This window comes from Electrona antarctica, assembly GCF_951216825.1.
Source record: "Electrona antarctica genome assembly, chromosome: 14".
NCBI lineage: Eukaryota > Metazoa > Chordata > Actinopteri > Myctophiformes > Myctophidae > Electrona > Electrona antarctica.
The window spans coordinates 20,533,797-20,555,019 of NC_136795.1; the positions used below are offsets into that span (position 1 = coordinate 20,533,797).

Sequence of the window (21,223 nt, forward strand, 5' to 3'; positions counted from 1 at the left end):
TGGAGGTGGAGCTCAGTGCCTCAGTGTGTCTATCGTCTTGTCTTCCTGTTCTCTCTCCTCTCCGCTGCGTTCGTTCACTCTGGATTCAGGCCTCCTTTTGATTCCTGCGGCGGGAAGGGAAGCACATCCTGGGATTCTCGGCCGGGAATATAAACGCCATACAGCTGCGTAGTGTCGGTGTGTGTGTGTTGGTGTGTGTGAGTGAGGACAGTAGGCAGGCCTATCATGGAAGTAGCAGAAGACTTGCATGAGGAGCCGAGCAGCGACCTCGCCCTGCACAGCCAGCAGGCTGACCACACGGAGCCCCCTCCGGTAGGCTACTCTCGCTGTGTCTCTATATGCCACTGTTCGTTTTGGGGTGATTTAGGCCCCATCGGTAGGCTACTCTCGCTGTGTCTCTATAATATAGAGACACAGCGGCATATTATGCCACTGTTCGTTTTGGGGTGATTTAGGCCCCATCGGTAGGCTACTCTCGCTGTGTCTCTATATGCCACTGTTCGTTTTGGGGTTATTTAGGCCCCATCGGTAGGCTACGCTCGCTGTTTCTTTATACGCCACTAGTCTCTCAAGACAGACTGTTGACTGTTGAAATTGCGAGGACAAAACAGGGGTCGCTGTTTTGCCGTTATTTGCCGATGGGACTCTCGGATTGTTACGCCACTACTGCTCATTTCATCTAATCCAGGAAAGCATCTGTGTAATTTTAGATGTACAGTACACTGTAATTGGGCTGACCTTCGATCTTTTTTTAATTTTTTTAGTTGATGCTTCTAGCCCTAAAAACGAGCCAAATTCAAAGCTTTGGCGACGGGACCCGGGGTAGGCGGTGTTAAATAATGAGTCAGTGATTCATGACATGAATCACTGACTCATTATTGTGTTTCATGACGCACATGGCTTTCATGCTATTTTGATTTTTTTATTTCAACCCTGTACACTGTAAGCTATATGTATCGTTTGCTGTCGGGCAGAAACCTCTCATCGCCGTATTCTAACTTTGTATGTTTTTCTGTAAACGAACACCCGGCTTGATCGTACTGCAGCGTCACTCGAAAGTATCAAAAGTAGCAGATCCACGAGCTCTAAATGGGTCGCACTTAACCACTTAAACCCTCTTATTCTTAGTAAAACAGAACTGTGTACTTGGACCTCTTTTTATCATTACACCAAATCTCATTGCCCCAAAACTGCAGATCTACAAGTTCACAACGTCTCAGGTTGTTGTGACGCCTTGACAGACACATCCACTTGTATGATTGAGGCATCTAATAGTATTTAGATTGTTGTTGTTATTTAGACAAACGCTACTGTAGGTTTACCGTTTACCTGTTAGCATAATAGTTTCAATCTACAGATTATTATGTTCAATAGTATGTCGTTTAGAGTCTTTAGACTGATGCTCGGCCTATCTTTAGTAGCGTGACACCAGTACGCAGCCAAGCATAGCATAAATCAGGGGTTATCTGCACGCCCCAACCCCCACCCCTCTATTCTCTCCACTTCCTCGCTCACTTCCTAGTACAAAATCATCTAGATTTGAACGGTGACTCAGCCTTTGAGCTTTCTTTCCCGTTTTTTGTCCCCCGCTGTGTTTTCTTTTTCATCTGTGTGCCACAGTGGGGGGGGGCAGGGACTTTTTGTAGTTAGGGCCAGGGATTCACTTTGTAGTGTGTTGTGTGGGTGTGTGTGTGTCACAGTTACAGACAACCTGCTTGTGCTGTTCGACTTCCTGACTGTTAAGGTTAGCTCGGATCTTTAGCTGTGTTTTTCCATCGGTTTTCCGGAAAACGCGCCCAGTGTGCAACCACCTTAAGGTCCTTGCAGACTGGACTCGTTTTTCGGAAAACCGGTAAAAACGCTGCTAAAAACCTCAGCAGTGTGCAGGGACCTTTATCTGGCTCTGTCTGTCTGTCTGTCTGTCTGTCTGTCTGTCTGTGCTCAATAAAGCCATTGCTGGGTATTATATTGCTTCTGATGGCTGACAGGGTCACTGGCCTGTCTGTCCGTCCCTCCGTCCGACTACTAGAAGCTTGCGCGCCTGCATGTGGCATGCTTACGTCGAACGCCATGCTGTCCGTTGTTGTGAGACGCACGCACGCACGCACGCACGCACGCACGCACGCACGCACGCACGCACAAACCATACATTTTGAACAGAGGTATTACTATACTATAGGTCCTATAGTACAGTAAGTAGGACATTTGATCTTCACAAGTGTAGTAGAATTTGAGAAATGGACATTGTGAGGACTGTTTTCCTGGTCTTCACTAGAGGAATGGTTGTTTTACGGTTGGACGGAAAGATTTTTCAAAACGGCAGCCATGCAGATGGATGGGGTAAGGCGGGTTAAGTGGAACAATTGTTCCACTTAAAAGCATTAATCTGGGTGTTTGATCCTTACTATCTGTCTATGGTTGCATGTCTGGGTGCTCACTTGGTAGTAGTGTTTGTAGTAGTGTTTGTGAAATCTGATTCTATTTTCAGTTCACTTTTTATTGTGTGCAAACTGTGCATGTCATGATTTTCTGCAGCGTATGTTGGCCCCTGTTAAGCCACCGCTCTCCATACGTCACACATTAAGGTCTCATGATCATCATGTTTGTGCAACGGGCCACACATTATTACAAAGCCTGCAGGTCCTGGACTAGTGCCATGTCTGGCTTGCCTTGGCAGTCTGTAAGGACTGTGATGAAATACTTGTATTCTGTAATCTATGGGTGGATTATGGTTTACACATGAGTGTGGTGTTGCCTGGCCAGACCCTCCCCTTTGGCCTGCCTGCTAAAGGGCTGTTTATGGGTCACGAGTCTCACGACGCGAGTAAAATCAAATTTCCATTTCCCTACATTTAAAATATATACCTGTACATACAGTATATTTCAAAAGACTAGTGAAAATAGCTGATCTACAAGCTCACAGCACGCCGCAACGCAATGTCTACGTACAAGGTTAACCACGGAGTCCCTCAGGGCTATATACTAGTGTATTTTCAGTTTTCAGTTTCTGCTGAAAATAGCCGATCGACAAGCAGCCAATGTGTGATAGGTCAGCGCCGGCTACGTCTGAACGCACACATCAAATTGGATCACTCGCAAGCAGTGGAACGAACGGACAGTCCTAAAGATCACAGTTGACAACCATAAGGGAGCTTGTGCCTTCGGTATGAATGTAGCTGCAGATATCCGAGAGGAGAGGCTGTAATCAGATCTGCTGAGCTGAATGGGAGGCTAGATGGATGGCAGGATGGCTGAATGGCCCCTTCAGCACTCACTCACTCTGCGCGCATGTGTGTGTGTGTGTGTGTGTGTGTGTGTGTGTGTGTGTGTGTGTGTGTGTGTGTGTGTGTGTGTGTGTGTGTGTGTGTGTGTGTGTGTGTGTGTGTGTGTGTGTGTGTGTGTGTGTGTGTGTGTGTGTGTGTGTGTGTGTGTGTGTGTACTTGTATTACTATACTTGTGAGGACCAAACTTTCCCACAAATAAGGAAAGTCAGTCACTCTCTGTCCTGTAGGAACATAATGCAGACAGCGAGGAAGCTGTTTGGAAGCATTTTTGTGTAAACACCGGAGATTCCGAGTTCGGCCTATGGGATCGGTTGTCACTGTCACGGCCATTGATGCCAGACGGCTGCCATCTTGCCAGCAAGGTGCTACCTACGTAGGTGCAACTTCCCATAGACAGCCCATTCATCCAAACAGAACAGTCCTATCTAATTGTATTAAATAACGTCAAACTCACCAACATTGCAGCTGTACGGAAAGCTTGAATTATCCTCTTTCTGTCTGCAATGTGTTTGTTTAATAAAAATCCACTGTAGACATGTTATGAGCTACTCCCTGTCAAGAAATTCCTTGCAGATGATTTTTTTTCTAGTTTGGAAGTGCTCGTTGACTATCTCTCAACAGCCCATGGTACCACCTGTTTAGAATTTGCACATAATGCAGGAAGCAGCAGGAGGTTGCTTTACTGATAACGAGTGCTTCCAAACTCTAATGATCTGCAAGGAAGTTCTTGACAGGAAGTAGCTCATAACATGTGGTGGAATTTTTATGAAACAAACACTTTACAGATAGTAAGACGAACATTCAAGCTTTTCGTACATTTAATTTAATACAATTAAATAGAACTTTTCTGTTTGGATGAATGGGCTGTGAATGGGAAGTTGCACCTACGTAGCAGTGGTAGCACCTTGCTGGCAAGATGGCAGCCGTGTGCATATCATCAATATCATCTCACACACACACACACACACACACACACACACACACACACACACACACACACACACACACACACACACACACACACACACACACGTGCACGCACAGCCTTTTAGGAGCGGAGGGACGCTTTGGATATCATTTCCATAACAATCGCACGCAGATTGACCGGTGCAATGTTCAAATGAACGTCATGTTATTACTTCTATCATCAGGTAAATGTGGGGTTGTTACACACAGCCATTCTCAAATGAGCAGTATACAGTACTTGTGTAAATGCAATCTGGGAACCCATCGGCAAGAAAATAAAAAACAACGCCCTCTGCTGTTTGTTTTTAGCTCGGAATCTGTTCTTGAGAGATTAGTAAATGTAACTAGTTACTTTCCACAACTGGTACACAGGGATCATCTGCCTCATGCAAATGATTATTTTTATTGTATTACGTGCCCCTCTGTTATGAGTCATGACTGCCTCTGCATTGAAGAGTTGCAAAGAGTCACTTAGCAACTACTGTACATGGTAGGATAGGATTCAAATGGGGTAACACCTCGGTCTATTCACAGTCAGCCAGGTTGTATGTTAACACCATCGGGGCCCAGGACGGAGATCACCGTCAAGTTCATGGTCAAGTGCCCCAGACAGATTGATAAACGGGACGGAGATTAATGATATCAAAACCGATCGCATCGCTCCACAGCCTAGGAGCGCTTGTTGCCCAATCCTTGGTGTTGCACAACAGTGACACGTCATCGAAAATGTTCCCTGCCTGTTTAGCGGACGAAAACGAAAATCTTAAAACGTTCATAACTCGCGATCTAAATCATCCCGTCTAATTATGAAAAAAGATGTGTTAGACGGCGCTCCGCGGTCCAGTCGCTAGTCGCGATAGATTTATTCTTACCTCCCGTTGTTGTCGATCGACTCTAGAGTGGTGTGGCTATTGTTACAGTAGCTGCTACACAGACATTCACAACAACTTCTGGTGCGCCGGTAAAAGTGGTCCGGGCGCTATAAATGATGGGCACATTTTATTAATGGATTAAATAGGTCCGGGCCCTCAAGGTGTTAACAAGCCGTCAACACCCGGTGAGCGAGGTGAGGGACTGCTGCTGTACAGTGTGTACAGTGCATAACACACAGTCTGTGAACAACAGGGACTGCTGCTGTACAGTGCTGCTGTACTGCTGCTGTACAGTGCTGCTGTACTGCTGCTGTACAGTGATGCTGTACAGTGATGCTGTACAGTGCTGCTGTACAGTGATGCTGTACAGTGATGCTGTACAGTGATGCTGTACTGCTGCTGTACAGTGATGCTGTACAGTGATGCTGTACAGTGATGCTGTACAGTGATGCTGTACTGCTGCTGTACAGTGATGCTGTACAGTGATGCTGTACTGCTGCTGTACAGTGATGCTGTACAGTGATGCTGTACAGTGATGCTGTACAGTGATGCTGTACAGTGATGCTGTACTGCTGCTGTACAGTGATGCTGTACAGTGATGCTGTAAAGTGATGCTGTACAGTGCTGCTGTACTGCTGCTGTACAGTGATGCTGTACAGTGATGCTGTACAGTGCTGCTGTACAGTGATGCTGTACAGTGATGCTGTAAAGTGATGCTGTACAGTGCTGCTGTACTGCTGCTGTACAGTGATGCTGTACAGTGATGCTGTACAGTGCTGCTGTACAGTGATGCTGTACAGTGATGCTGTACAGTGATGCTGTACAGTGATGCTGTACTGCTGCTGTACAGTGATGCTGTACAGTGATGCTGTACAGTGATGCTGTACAGTGATGCTGTACAGTGATGCTGTACTGCTGCTGTACAGTGATGCTGTACAGTGATGCTGTACAGTGATGCTGTACTGCTGCTGTACAGTGCATAACACACAGTCTGTGAACAACAGGGACTGCTGCTGTACTGCTGCTGTACAGTGCTGCTGTACTGCTGCTGTACAGTGCTGCTGTACTGCTGCTGTACAGTGCTGCTGTACTGCTGCTGTACAGTGCATAACACACAGTCTGCAACTATACTTTGACTGAACACATCCCGGGTATGGACTAGTTAGTAGAATTTGCAAAATAGACATTTCCTGGACCTTTCGGTTTTTGTTTAGTTTTGTTGGTTAAACAAGATTTGTAGAGATTTAGAATTAGAAAAAGACTCACGTTGGAGTTAGTGTTAGGATGATTAGACATTTAGAGTTTATGAGTTTGGGTTGAGAGTTTTCCCTATTTCAAACACACTGGTGTCTGCTATTTTCAATGCCGTCCTGGACGTCCTCACAAGTATAGTAGTACAATCATGTGTGTGCGTGTGTGTGTGTGCGTGCGTGCGTGCGTGTGTGCGTGCGTGCGTGCGTGCGTGCGTGCGCGCGCGTGATAGTGATATTATGATCATCTGGTGTACAGTGTGAGTGTTGGATGAATGCCTCCCAGGTCTTTTCCCAGAGATTTACAATGTCGTATCTCTGTTGGGTAGAAGAAACCTCATATCCCGTTTTCAGGATTCAAATAAAACAAACGGCAAAAGTATCAGATCTACAAGCTCACAACGTGTCGATGTAGATCGGCTAGTTCAGTGGTTTTCAACCAGTGGTCTGGGGACCACCTGTGGTCCTTGAGGGGGTTTCAGGTCCCCGGCTAAATCATGGAAAGTTTGAATGAAAACAAATGGACCTTTACGGGTCCATTTGGTTTCATTTTACACTCTCAAGAGTAAAGGTGGCCTTACACTAGCCCATTTTTTTCAATCTGAATTCTGATAGCACCACACACTACAGGATAATCTGAGCGGGGCAGAGCAAATATCAAACATTCTTGATGTTGATCGGGCCGATCCCGATCACCCCCCGAACGTCAAAAATGCCCGATTATCGGCTAGTGTAAGGCCACCTTAAAAGTATTGTTAAACACATTGCTTTATTTACAAAAGGTCTACACAATTTGAGAATGTAGCATGATTGTTTTTTTGATCAACATTTGCCTGTTACTGTATCTCTCCTATTGTGGAAAAAATCGTATCCAACAACAACAAAACACTGTTTGTAGTTCTGAGAGGCTGAATCTCATCAGATTGTGGTCCGTGGCTCAAATGCCGAATGAATAGTGGTCCTTGATATGAAAAGCTAGTGGAACTATTTTAATGTATGACAATCCATCCTGGACTAAAACCTCTCCTCCTCCTCCCCTCTCCGCTGCAGGGTGACCCGGGCGGGCTGTCGGTGCTGCAGCAGCTGGGTCTGGACCAGGCCACCGACTTCTCCGACTCCCGGGTGCAGCAGCGGCTGGACGAAGAGCGCGCGCGCATCCGGCGCGAGATCCGCTGCGAGCTCAAGATCAAGGAGGGCGCCGAGAACCTGCGGCGTGCCACCACCGACAAGCGCAACGCACAGCAGGTGGACTCGCAGCTGCGCAGCTCGACGCGCAAGCTGGACACCCTGCATGACCAGCTGCAGGAGCTGGACGCACACATCGTGGTCAAGGGACACGACGACAACAAAGGCGAGGGACCCCAGGGCTTGTCTTTTGAATTGTGGAGAAAAACATATCCAAGGATAACAAAATATTCAGTCCTTTATATATTTCGACCATTTAATGCGTCGCGTCGTGTAGAGCTGCTATTTTCAAAATTTTGAAAACTTGAAATTGGACATTCTCTATATATTCTTTTACTTTTGGTACTTTTAAGTATATTTCGAATGCCAATACAATTGTACTTTTAAGTGCATTTTGAATTCCGAGCTTTTACTTGTAACATAGTATTTCGACATTGCAGTATTGATACTTTTACATAAGTAAGCTGACATCTAATCTTATCCCCTCCGACACAGATGCTCCTCAGTCTCCGGTCAGCCGTACGTCGGCCAGTCAGGAGCGCATCTCTGCTCTGCAGAGACAGCTCAACATTGAGCTGAAGGTCAAGCAGGGAGCAGAGAACATGATCCCCATCTACGCCAACGGAACCATCAAAGTACAGGCTTTTTACTAGACGTTGTTCTGTGTCACTTGCTTTTTTCCATGAATCGAATGATCAAGAAGCAAGTTTTTGTTGCAAAACTATTCTATTTAAAAAAAAATCAACTAAATTGATTAGTTTGATTATAAGCCCTATTGTATAATTTGATGTACAACGATGTTGTGCAAAATAACGAAAATGTACTGTATATCATTATATTTATTTGAATTTTAATTTAAAATGGAATATTTTTCTACAATTGATTCAATCAAATACTATGGCCAGTTCTGTTTAGGAAAAAAACAATTTTACATTGGGATATCACTTTCATCCAATCAGGATAGAGAACTCATGAACTCATACGGGACACACAAGTCAAAGTGGAATTGGTGACAAAATTGGAACTGGAACACTAAAATCGAATTTGGTAAATGGGTTCTTTATCCTGATTGGATGACATTGGTATCCCACCTGAAAATGTAGTTTCTGTTTACTAATGAGCTGGAGAGACAGGGAGACCTCGGTCACTGAACAAACACTCTATACTATAGAATGTTTGTTCAGTGACCAAACTGAGTCTATAGCAACGACTATCAGAAAATGCAGCGTTAACAAAAATCACACTTGTGTGAAGTGAGGGGCGCCCATTGTATTTATATCGGTCACATGACGTCCTATGATGTTATTTAGTGCCCTAAACAAACATTAAAATCCATAGACTTGGCTGGCAAACGCTTTGAGTGATAAGGGCTATAAACACATGATGTAATCTTCAAAAGCCATGCATTCCATTCCTCTCCTCTCCTCTCCTCTCCTCTCCTCTCCTCTCCTCTCCTCTCCTCTCCTCTCCTCTCCTCTCCTCTCCGTCAGTCAGCAGACCGGTGTGGGAAGAGCTGTATAATAGATATAGATAAAGGTTACTGGAAGAGTGCTTGCTAATGTCTGGCGTCTCACTGCGTCCACTCCACTGTAGGGCAGAACCATACATTATTGTCTCACTGCTTACGACAGATTTCTTTTTCGATTACTTGAAACTAGGGATGCACCGATATGGAAATACGAGACTCATACCGATATATATATTTATTTTGTTTATTTGTTTTTATTTCCCCCTTTTGTGCCAGGGAAACAATATATCTTCAATACAAGAAATACATGTTCAGAATCTACAGCCTGGCAGGCTGCAGATAACCAACACACCTTGACACCTACATAGCCAACGCAAAATGTATGCTTATCAACAACAGATAAATATTATCTTTGACCGATAGCGGCAAGTATCGGCCGATACCGATATGTGGCCGATACATCGGTGCATCCCTACTTGAAAAAAGTAGTTAGATATTAATGAATCGACGAATGACGCAAAGACATTAAAATATATATATTTTTACCATCAACTACATTGATTAGTCTGAAGCCCTATTTCATTCTAAGAAAGCTCACATTCAAGCTCACATTCCTTGTGGCTTTAAAAGCCTTTAAAGAAACCAAAAAGGGACCATTCAAGTTATTGTATATTTGAATTTATAACGGATTAACTGTGTGTGTGTGGTTATAATAGTGGATTTATTTTGTTTGTTTTCACATTTATTTTCCAATTCAGTTAGTTTGAATTAGTTTTTTCTGTTGTTTCTAGCAGGTTTGCTAGTTTTTATTAGTTTTTATTTTTGTGACGCTTAGTTTTAGTTTAGTTTTTATTAGTTTCAGTGTTAGTTTTAGTTTTTTGCTTTTCACACTTTGGGTTATTTCTCAGGTGCAGGATTCAGGATGTGTAATAATACAAATTAAAAAAATATACATCCAGTTAGGCAGTTACTGTTGGTAACGAGAAGAACTCAAACTAAGGGCATGTTGTCTGTGTGTCTCCTTGCAGGACAAGAAGCTTCTCCAGACCGCTCAGCAGATGCTGCAAGACAGTAAGACTAAGATCGACATCATCCGCATGCAGATCCGCAAGTCCATGCAGGCCACGGAGCAGACCGAAGACAACCAAGGTGCTTTGTTGTGTTAAATAGGCTATACATTACTGATTTCTCACTACATTGCTTATTGACACTTTTGTCAACAAATTTCGTCAACAATTTTGTCAACATGTCAAGGACTAGTGTAGAGGAGATCCAGTAGAACTTTTTTATGCTTGGTTGTGTGCGGGTGTCGCACTCCGGAAACAGCCAATTTACATCGTAGCGCAGTGCGACACATTGTGAGCTTGTATATCGGCTATTTTCGGTATGCAGCTGGTATAAAACAGGCTGCCAAAAAAAACAAACATTCAAATTCAATTATTATTATTTATTTGTTTAATGTTTTTTTGTGTCTTTCACCTTTATTTTATATGGAGGGACAGACAGTAGGCTGACAGGAAATGGGGAGAGAGATGGGGGGAAGACATGCGGTAAAGGCCGTCGGGATCGGGAGTCGAACCCGTGGCACACTGCCAGACTGGATTACCAGCCAAGGTGCCTGGACCACTGAGCCATGGCCCAGGCCTCAAATTCAATTCTAAATCAACTTTAGATTTCGACAAATATCTTATGGCTGTGCCAGGTGCTATGAGCTTGTAGAATGTAGATCATCTATTTTCACAATGAAAAGAGTGAAACAACTCAACTCCTACTATTCCAGGTGCTTGTCTGGTTGGGGCTTGGGTTTAAATAGGCTATGATTATTTTGTGGGGTCCCCAGTTCAAATATGATTATTTTGGGGTGTCACGCCCTGAAAGGTTTGAGAGCCACTGTTTTAGGGAAGGTTCCATCAGCTTATCTGAGTATAACATGACGTGACGCGGCGTGAGCGATGTGAGCTCGGGGGTGAGCTCGGGGATCTGCTATTTCCGGCGCCCGCCACACGGGCGTAGCGTAAATGAGCCGTTATCGTCTCTCTGTTCCCAGAAGCTCCCTAAACGGATCGATGTGTTCTTCCCAGCGGCGCGAGATAGAGACACCTTCACACAAACCTGCACACGTCCATTCACGCACGCACGCACGCACGCACGCACGCACGCACCACGTGAACGCACACACACAGTCTCAGGTCAGGGTGTTATTGATGTTCCTGTATTGCCTTGATGTTGGCCAACAGCTAAAAGCCATGCCTCATTTAACAAAGGAGAGAGAGAGAGAGAGAGAGAGAGAGAGAGAGAGAGAGAGAGAGAGAGAGAGAGAGAGAGAGAGGCTGTTTTGGGAACATAACATCCCCTTCCTTGTCTGGGCCTCCTTCTCCCAGGCGGCATGGGAATACATTAGTGTGATACACTAGCACAATGTCCCTTACATCTGTTAGACCACGTCCTAAAAATAGACCACCTGTGTTTCAGGAAAACACGCCTCCAGAACACCACACCCTCCTCGCTCCATAAATAAAACCCTGAAGCATGATATGGAAGAAAAAAAACAGGTCACGTCGACGAGGGCTAAATGTAAAACCAACTCCAAACAATCCCCTAGATCAGGGGTTCTCAACCCGTGGGTCGCGACCCCTCGGGGGGTCGCCAAATAATTTTGGGGGGTCCCCAAAATATTTTCAAAAAAAAAAAAAAAAAGATTTTTTTTTTAATTTTTTTTTCACGATTTTTCGAGTGGCGCGCTATGAACTTGTAGGTCTGCTATTTTTCAATAGCTAAATTATAACAATGCTTAAAACATCAAAAGGGGTTCCCGTCCAAAATGGTGTAAGGTTATTGTAGCAGTCAATTTATATTGGGGGTCGGGAGGGGGCGGGGCGGGGGTCCCGAGACATTGCCAAAGCATTTCCGGGGGTCCCCGGCCAAAAACGTTGAGAACCCCTGCCCTAGATGACTGCTTCCCAAACAGTGGGTCGGGACCCAGGTTGGGGTCGTGGGCCAAAGAAATTATATAATTTATATATTATATATATATATATATATATATATATATATATATATGTGTGTGTGTGTGTGTCGGCAGAGTAGTTCCGGAGTGGATCCAACGGATTGTGTGGCCCTGGTCTTTCCCTAGTGGGTCTGATCGAGGGTAGCTACTGGGACCTGCTGGGTCACCCGAGTGAGGGGTATGATGTTCGCGAGACCCGAAACCTTGGGATACATCACTGAGGATACGTCCCAGGTGCATCCAAGCGATGTATTTTCGTTCTGAGGTATTCTATTTATAGTGACTCATAGGAATGGACTATGTGACAACCAGGTATAGTCTGGTGACCACCGGAGAGACGGGTGACAGCCGGAATGTAGACGGCACCCCGGGAGCAGTATGGGTTGGCGCCCCAGCCTGCATCCTCTGTGTGGAGGAAGCCCAAAAACCTTCGATGAGGCCTTTAGGAGGGCCATTCGAGCCGCAAGTGGAGCCTGCAGTACCACCGTTGCCCAGGTGGAGCCTGCAGAACCACTGCGGCTCAAGAAACCACCACTCCTGAATGAAGTGTCTGGTGCTGGGAGTCTGGTGCAACGCACAGGTCCTCGCTGTACTCCTGGTGAGAGCAGGAGTGGACCTGGTGAGACGTAGGAGGGGCCCGGACAGGAGTCAACCCACAGAGCCTAGTCCCTCCACATACCAGAATTGTACCTCCCAGTCCCGGCAGAGTAGTTCCGGAGTGGATCCAACAGATTGTGTGGCCCTGTTCTTTCCCTAGTGGGTCTGATCGAGGGTAGCTACTGGGACGTAAGTCGGGACTTGATCACCCTGGCTGGGTCACCCGAGTGAGGGGTATGATGTCCGCGAGACCCGAAACCCCGATGACCTTGGGATACATCACTGAGGATACGTCCCAGGTGCATCCAAGCGATGTATTTTCGTTTGTTATTAGTCTTTGAGACTCGCATACAGGTATTTCGTTGCGTGACCCGGCGTGGCTAAATCCGTCATTATTGTTTAGGGCTAAAGACCATAACATTACGGAACCTACATGTTATGTTTTTTCTTTGTCCTACAGCAATACAATGGTCAAGAATTATTGTAGTGTTGGGAACTGCTGCAACATAAGAAAGCTCATTAGCTCTGGTTGGCTGATTGAACGAACAGGGACTACTGCTTATTGTCTCAGTCAGACCTCGTTACCGTATCGTCAAGGGAACAGAGACATGCCCGCAGCACAGCCGTGTCAATCATTCACCACAATATCACTGCTGTCGCGCAGAAACCTCTTATCTCCACACTGTCTTTTATTATTATTATTATTTTTTAATAAATTCATGCCCTGCTTTTCAACCTTTTCGTATCAAGGTCCATTATCCCATTCAGGACGGGAACCCCTTTTGGGGTTCTTGTTGCCACCTACAATATACCAGATATCGGCCTCAGTCCTAAATGGGTTTTTTTGAGCCACGGAACACCATTTCATACCCAATACGAAAGAATATTTTTGATTTTGAATAAGATATTGTGCTCGATTCCATGCTGTGTTGATGTTGGTACCATAGGAGAGATAACAGGCAAACGTTGATCAAGGTAACAATAATTCTACATTCTCTAATTGTAGACTTATTTTGCAGAATTGTTTATCAATTGAACTCTTGAGAGCTTAAAATTAAACCTAGATTTAATTTTACTCTCTCGAGAGTTAAATATCTAGTCCATTTGGTAACCAACTCTGCATCATTTAGCTGGCGACAACCTGGAAGCCCCTCAAGGACCACTGGTTGAGAACCACTGCCCTACTTGATACTACTCAAAAGTAGCAGATTTAGAGCTTATCAATTTGCTACTGTTTTGCTGTTTTTTTATTTGAATCCTGAAAAGTAACTGTTTTGATCGAGGTTTCCACACGACAGAGACGATATAGCATTCATTCCCTATGTTTTATTGCTTATTATAAAACTACAGCTACCTGTACATTATACACATTTCATAAGCCATCTTTTTAAGAAGCCAAGTGTTACATTAAAATCACATCTATCGAGCCATTTATAAGGAGCCAAATGCTCCACTACTGCTCATTATAATAGTGAATGAATGGGATGGCACATCATAGCAGCGTGGCTTAATGTACTGGAAGCCACTCATCTGTGCTGGGAACAAAACAAGACAATTCAGGCCTTGAGCATTTGCTATTATTGTTACAGTCCAACTCCAATTCATTGTCTTTCAAGGTCTTAAAAGTCCTTAAATTGTCATCTGTCATCTGGAGACCACCTAAAATCATGTGGGGACCCCCCTGGGGCTCCCGACCCCCACAGGTTGAGAATTACAGGTCCAGAGAGAAACCATTCCCCTCCCCCTCCTTGACTTCCATCTGTTCTGTTCTCAGGTAAGCCGGACATGTGCGGGGTGGAGCTGCGGGTGGAGGAGCTGTGGCACCACTACCGTGTGGAGCACGCCATGGCAGAGGGCGCAAAGAACATGCTGAGACTGCTGGGAACGGGCAAGGTCCAGGAGAAGAAGGCTATAGCCGAGGTCAGACTCACTGGAGGTCACAATGGAGACGCTGTGTGTTGTAACTCCCTCCTTACTGGCCTACCGGCATGCGCAATTGATCCAAAAGGCCGCAGCTCGTCTGGTTTTTAACCAGCCAAAATTCTCACATGTCACCCCACTTCTCCGCTCCCTCCATTGGCTCCCGGTCGCTGCCCGCACAGAGTACAAAACTCTGATGCTGGCATTCAAACCAACCAAAGGTATGGCACCGCCATATCTTGCAAGTCTGATCGCACGCTACAAACCCTCCTGAGCGCTCAGATCAGCTGACGCAGGGAAGCTGGAAGTACCTTCGCTAAAAGCGCCGGGACAACACTCCACTCAAACTATGGAATGCACTTCCCATTGCAATCAGAACTGCAGATTCACTCCCAATCTTCCGCCACAGTCTGAAAACGCACCTCTTCAGACTCCATCTTAGCCCATAACACTTAGTAGTAGTACTTGCCCTAGTACTTGCCCTAGCCTCGGCCTCCTGCAGGCGTATGCATAGGCTCAATTTATGTAACATCTGTCTTAAATAGCACTTTATGTAGACATAGCTCTCTATAGTGTATAGTTTCTTCCTAATACAAATGGAAAAGTCACCTGGAGTTTTTTTTGTGATGCTCTATATTGTCTGAATCATCTTTGTGTTGGTTAACATACTAAAAGAGTGACTTTGAGAGCTGTTTCAGCGTACAATGTAAGTCAATGAGGAGCATACTGTATTTTTTTGAATGATCAATTTCTAATCACTGGAACAATTTTTTTTGATTTCTTGTCCATATTTGGACATGGCAAGGTAACTACACAAACCAAACCTCTTCCAATGGGGTCTTGCCCTTTTAGGAGAAGCACTATGCACCAGAGAGCTAGGAATTCAGAATGGGGGGAGGGGGGAACGCAAACCGGGTAGGATGTGAAATCTCGTCAGACTTTGGCGCTCTATAGAGTGTTTTAGAAGTATTCATGGCTGTGTCTTCTCTCCCCATGGCATGCGGTGCATCCTCCAGGCACAGTGCGGTCTGAGCGAGTCGTCCCAGCGCCTGGACCTCCTGCGCGGCTCGCTGGAGCAGCGGCTGGTGGAGCTGCCCGAGGACCACCCCAAGGCCTGCCTCATCAAGGAGGAGCTGGCGCTGGCCTCCTCCTCCTCGCTGTCCTCGCTCCACGGCGCCCCCTACATGCACAACCAGTACAGCACGCTCAGCAAACCCTCGCCGCTCACCGGTAGGGCCGTCGCGTGATTATGACATTTTCACCTCGCGATTAATTGTCGTGTGAATGATCGTGATTAGCTTTTTAATTGTGTTTCTGGACATTGGAAATTACATTTCTGTTTGGCATTTAGGCTTCGTAAAAAAACATTAATGGTGATTGGTGAACAATGGTAATTGTTTTACTGAGAATAAGGTTAGAAATACGTTTAGGGTTAGTCATAGTTTTACTGGGGTTAAGTTTAGGAATAGGAATAGGGTTAGGTTTAACCGTTTAAGCAGAATTTACTTAGGTTACTTTAGGAACAATCTGGGAACCCATCGGCAAAAAAAAGAAAAAACAGCACCCTCTGCTGTTTGTTAGCGCAGCACAGAATCTGTTCTTGAGAGATTACTTTAGGAATACTAGGCCACGCAGTTCCGCCGGCTATATGCCCGAGGCGAGTTGGTAAAGGGGTGAGTTGTTCAGTCTAGTTTTATTTGACTAAATATTATAAGATTGTCTAAGATTGACTAAATCAAATGCAGATTTAGTCGACTATGTATTTTGGCAGGTAATGCGGCATAAGTTCTGAGATATATAATATGGTTGGTTCCCAAAACATCAGGTTTATTTGACTACAACCAGTGACTATACAACAAAGTTAATGGGTGCTCCCGATCGGTTCAGAAACCCGTAAATGGTAATGATTCCAGGCTAAATAGTACCCTCTGTCCGAAGCATGAGAATTGAAACCGAGCCACAGTGTATGGAACCCAGAATCCATGAAATAGGTTACACAGCACTTCTTGTAGTCATACTGTCAGGCACCAGAAAGAATAGGACTCAAAAGCAGGCAGCAAGCTTTGACGTTTTTATGAAGTCAAAAGGAAAAGGCAGAGGGGTTGTCGGTATAGGGATGGTGGGGGTCAGGGTTCCGGGAAGGCCGTCCGTGGAGTGTTAGGCAAGCCGTGAGTCAGAGTCCGGTCCAGGTCCATACACAGCGGTTCTAGGATAAACTGGGTTGATCTGCAGGCAGAGAACAATGGGTTGCAGCAGACCATAAGTAACCTTGGCTACTCAGGGCTGAACCAGGTGCAGGTGTGCTCCCACTGGCGTGGGTGTGACACATCCTTCTTGGCAGGCTCCAACAGTGGGTAGGTTTAAGTGGTTTGGCCTTGGAATGGTTCTCCTCCTACCTGTCAGATAGAAGTGTGTCTGTCGCTGTCGACAGCTATGTTTCCTCCTCAGCTCCTCTGACCTGTGGGGTCCCCCAGGGCTCCATCTTAGGACCAATCCTTTTCTCCCTTTACATGTTGCCACTTAAATAGTTTTGAAGGTGTATCCTATCATTGTTACGCCGATGATACCCAACTGTATTTCTCCTTTAAGCACAATGACATCAACAAACTCGATATCCTGTGTGATTGTTTAGATGGAATAAATAACTGGATGGCACTTAACTTTCTTCAGCTGAATGCTAACAAAACAGGCCATAGGCCATAGGCCCCGAAAACATCACTAACGCAATCCGGCTTTCCTTGGGCCCACTGGCCTCCAACATGACTGACACTGCCAAAAATATGAGTGTCTTTTTCGATAAACACATGAAATTCGAGCCCCACGTAAAGAAGGTCACCCAATCATGTTTCTATCACTTAAGGAATATATCAAAAATCTAACCAATCCTCACTTCTCAAGATCTGGAAAAAATCATTCATGCTTTTGTTTCATCCCGTCTCGACTACTGTAATGGACTCTAAACTACCCTTAACTGTTCTCTATTCACAAACTACAATTAGTACAGAATACAGCCGCTAGAATTCTCATCATTACAAACTGCAGAGCACACATAACACCGGTACTGGCTGAACTCCACTGACTCCCTATCAAATCCAGAATCGATTTTAAAATCCTTTTAACAACCTATAAAGCACTACATGGCCTAGCCCCAGTTTATATCACAGACTTACTGGTGGCAAAACCAAATGTAAGACCTCTCAGGTCCTCTGACAAAGGCCTCCTGAATATTCCTGTGACAAAACTCAAAGCCAAGGGGGCCCGGGCCTTTGCAGTGGTTGCTCCCACACTGTGGAACGCCCTACCCTTATCAATTAAAAATGCAGAGTCTGTTGAAGGTTTCAAGGTCTTGTTAAAAACTCACTTATTTAGGTTACATTTTATCTTGTAAACTTTTATTTTGACCATCATTGTTGTCAATTTATGTTTCTGCTCTTATTCTTTGTTGTGTTCCTTTGTGCCTTGTTTTAACTTGATTGTTTATATTGTTGTTTTTACTGTACAGCACTTTGTAACTTTGTTTTGGAAAGTGCTCTATAAATAAAATGTACTTACTTACTTACATACAGTATATAGAGAGGAGAGATGTCTGCTTTTAGAAGGGCTGCTTAATAATACACTTCTCTTTTTTCACCTGCTGTACGTGTTCTTTCTTTCTTTCTTTCTTTCTTTCTTTCTTTCTTTCTTTCTTTCTTTCTTTCTTTCTTTCTTTCTTTTTTGTTTCTTCCATTCTTTCCTTTGTTCTTCACCCCCCCTCTCTCTCTCTCTCTCTCTCTCTCTCTCTCTCTCTGTCTCACCCCCTCTCTCCTCCTGTCCTGTGTGTGTGCATGTGTGCGTGTGTCGTCAGGTACCCTCCAAGTGCGTCTGCTGGGCTGCGTGGGGCTGTTGGAGGCGGTCCCGGGGCGGAGCCGTGGGACCCCCGTGGTGCTGCCCTCCTACAGCGCCGTCGGGGGGGACGGGCGCTCCTCCTTCAAGCTGAGCGGTCTGTATAGCCGCAGCACCAGCAGCATGAGCCTCAGGATCCCCGGCAAGACCGAGGAGCTCTCCTGTGAGTCACACGCCATCCTGAAGCCCCCTTAAAGCAGTAGTTTTCAACCCTTTCCGTATTAAGGTCCAATTGTCAATTATCTCATGTAATCCTGGACTCTACACTCCCTCTGTCTACCTGGGGAGAGCAACGGACTGACCTCATGCTTCCTTCAATGCATGAGTTCAAGCCGCTTCTTTTCACCTGACAGGGGTCCTGGTTGGACGTAGTGCGTGGAAGGAACACGTAATTCCAACCAGTTCCTTTACACTCCATCAGGCGCCCCGGCTGACCAGGGGGACCAGGATTACTGTGAGGGTACCTACTCTAGGGGACACAGGGAGAACATCCACACAAACTCCACACACTATCGTGGAGCATTTCATTAACATTCACATGATGATCCATCACCACATTCACTCCTTTCATTTATACTGGTACAATCGCCGAAAACAGCAGATGTACAAGCTCACAGAGTCACATCATGATGATCGGCTATTTTCAGCAAGGTGCCAAGTTATCTCAAGATATGTTCCATGCCTGTGTGTGTAACTGAATGTGTGTGTGTGTGTGTGTGTGTGTGTGTGTGTGTGTGTGTGTGTGTGTGTGTGTGTGCGTGTGCGTGTGTGTGTGTGTGTGCGCGTGCGTGTGTGTGTGCGCGTGCGTCCGTCCATCCGTCCGTCCAGCGGAGGTGTGTGCGGTGCTGAAGCTAGAGAACACGGTGGTGGGACAGACGGCGTGGAAGACAGTGGGACAGCAGGCGTGGGACCACACCTTCACCGTGGAGCTGGAGAGAGTGAGGCCAGAGACACCACACTACTGTACACACCTGTGTTCCTTAGATAGTGAGGCCAGAGACACCACATTACTGTACTGTACTGTACTGTACACACCTGTGTTCATTAGAGAGTGAGGCCAGAGACACCACATTACTGTACTGTACACACCTGTGTTCATTAGAGAGTGAGGCCAGAGACACCACATTACTGTACACACCTGTGTTCCTTAGAGAGTGAGGCCAGAGACACCACACTACTGTACACGCCTGTGTTCCTTAGAGAGTGAGGCCAGAGACACCACATTACTGTACTGTACACACCTGTGTTCATTAGAGAGTGAGGCCAGAGACACCACACTACTGTACTGTACACACCTGTGTTAGAGAGTGAGGCCAGAGACACCACACTACTGTACACACCTGTGTTCATTAGAGAGTGAGGCCAGAGACACCACACTACTGTACACACCTGTGTTCCTTAGAGAGTGAGGCCAGAGACACCACACTACTGTACTGTACACACCTGTGTTCCTTAGAGAGTGAGGCCAGAGACACCACACTACTGTACTGTACACACCTGTGTTCATTAGAGAGGGAGGCCAGAGACACCACACTACTGTACACACCTGTGTTCATTAGAGAGTGAGGCCAGAGACACCACACTACTGTACACACCTGTGTTCATTAGAGAGTGAGGCCAGAGACACCACACTACTGTACTGTACACACCTGTGTTCCTTAGAGAGTGAGGCCAGCAACACCACACTACTGTACACACCTGTGTTCATTAGAGAGTGAGGACAGAGACACCACATTACTGTACTGTACACACCTGTGTTCATTAGAGAGTGAGGCCAGAGACACCACACTACTGTACACACCTGTGTTCATTAGAGAGTGAGGCCAGAGACACCACACTACTGTACACACCTGTGTTCATTAGAGAGAGAGGCCAGAGACACGACACTACTGTACTGTACACACCTGTGTTCCTTAGAGAGTGAGGCCAGAGACACCACATTACTGTACACACCTGTGTTCATTAGTGAGTGAGGCCAGCCTTTGCCGTGTGTCACTCCCCATCTCTCTCCCCCTTTCTTGTCTGTCTACTGTTCACTGTCAATAAAGGCATAAAAGCCCTGGAAAAAGGTAATAATATTACGTTAAGCAATAACTTTAAACAATGCCGTTGTGTCTCCCGTGCAGTCCAGGGAGATGGAGCTGGCGGTGTACTGGAAGGACTGGCGCTCCCTGTGTGCTCTCAAGTACCTCAAACTGGAGGACTTCCTGGACAACCAGAGACACCAGGTCCAACTGGAGCTGGAGCCACAGGGGCTGCTGCTGGCTGAGGTGACACACGCACACGCACGCACGCACACGGACGCACCGTGACGCTCTCACGCACCATGACGCACGCACGCACCGTAACGCATGCACGCACCACGCACGCACGCACGCACGCACGCACGCACGCACGCACGCACGCACGCACGCACGCACGCACGCACGCACAACTTCCTGCATATTTCACTGCATAAAATCACATAAAACCCTGCAACTTTTTGCATATTTTGCAACTTCCCACAATTTTACCAAATAAGATCATGCCCTGCATATTGCATCGCAATATGCAGGCATCACAATATGCAAGCATAATCAAGGATTATTGCCCACAATTTTCTTGAGCTTCTAAAGTGGCGTCCGGGGACCCCGAAGTAAATTTGTTCTGACATTTACCGACTCCTTAATTGGCACGAATACATTTGAGAACTACCGCTGTATACAGTACATGTGGACACACGTGCACACACACAACACATGACCACGTGCACTCATAACACCACGTTGTAAATGTAACGTGTCATTCAGGTG

General features: G+C 45.9%; 1 protein-coding gene across 2 annotated transcripts in view; it reads left to right on the plus strand.

The window, feature by feature from the left end:
• The window catches only part of pkn1b (protein kinase N1b), a 76,142-nt gene that overhangs the window by 40,189 nt on the left and 14,730 nt on the right, over window positions 1–21,223 (plus strand). Inside the window, exons 1-10 of one of the 2 annotated variants that reach the window (XM_079520537.1) lie at window positions 89–312; window positions 7,423–7,723; window positions 8,053–8,192; window positions 10,054–10,174; window positions 14,404–14,549; window positions 15,566–15,779; window positions 18,394–18,594; window positions 19,260–19,369; window positions 20,558–20,701; window positions 21,221–21,223. The exon at window positions 21,221–21,223 is cut by the window's right edge and continues 73 nt beyond it. In XM_079520537.1, the coding sequence (XP_079376663.1) occupies window positions 226–312; window positions 7,423–7,723; window positions 8,053–8,192; window positions 10,054–10,174; window positions 14,404–14,549; window positions 15,566–15,779; window positions 18,394–18,594; window positions 19,260–19,369; window positions 20,558–20,701; window positions 21,221–21,223 (1,467 nt within the window). In that variant the 5' untranslated portion in view covers window positions 89–225. Of the gene's footprint in view, window positions 1–88; window positions 313–7,422; window positions 7,724–8,052; window positions 8,193–10,053; window positions 10,175–14,403; window positions 14,550–15,565; window positions 15,780–18,393; window positions 18,595–19,259; window positions 19,370–20,557; window positions 20,702–21,220 lie in introns of those variants that run through there. The other variant, XM_079520538.1, reaches the window with a different exon arrangement.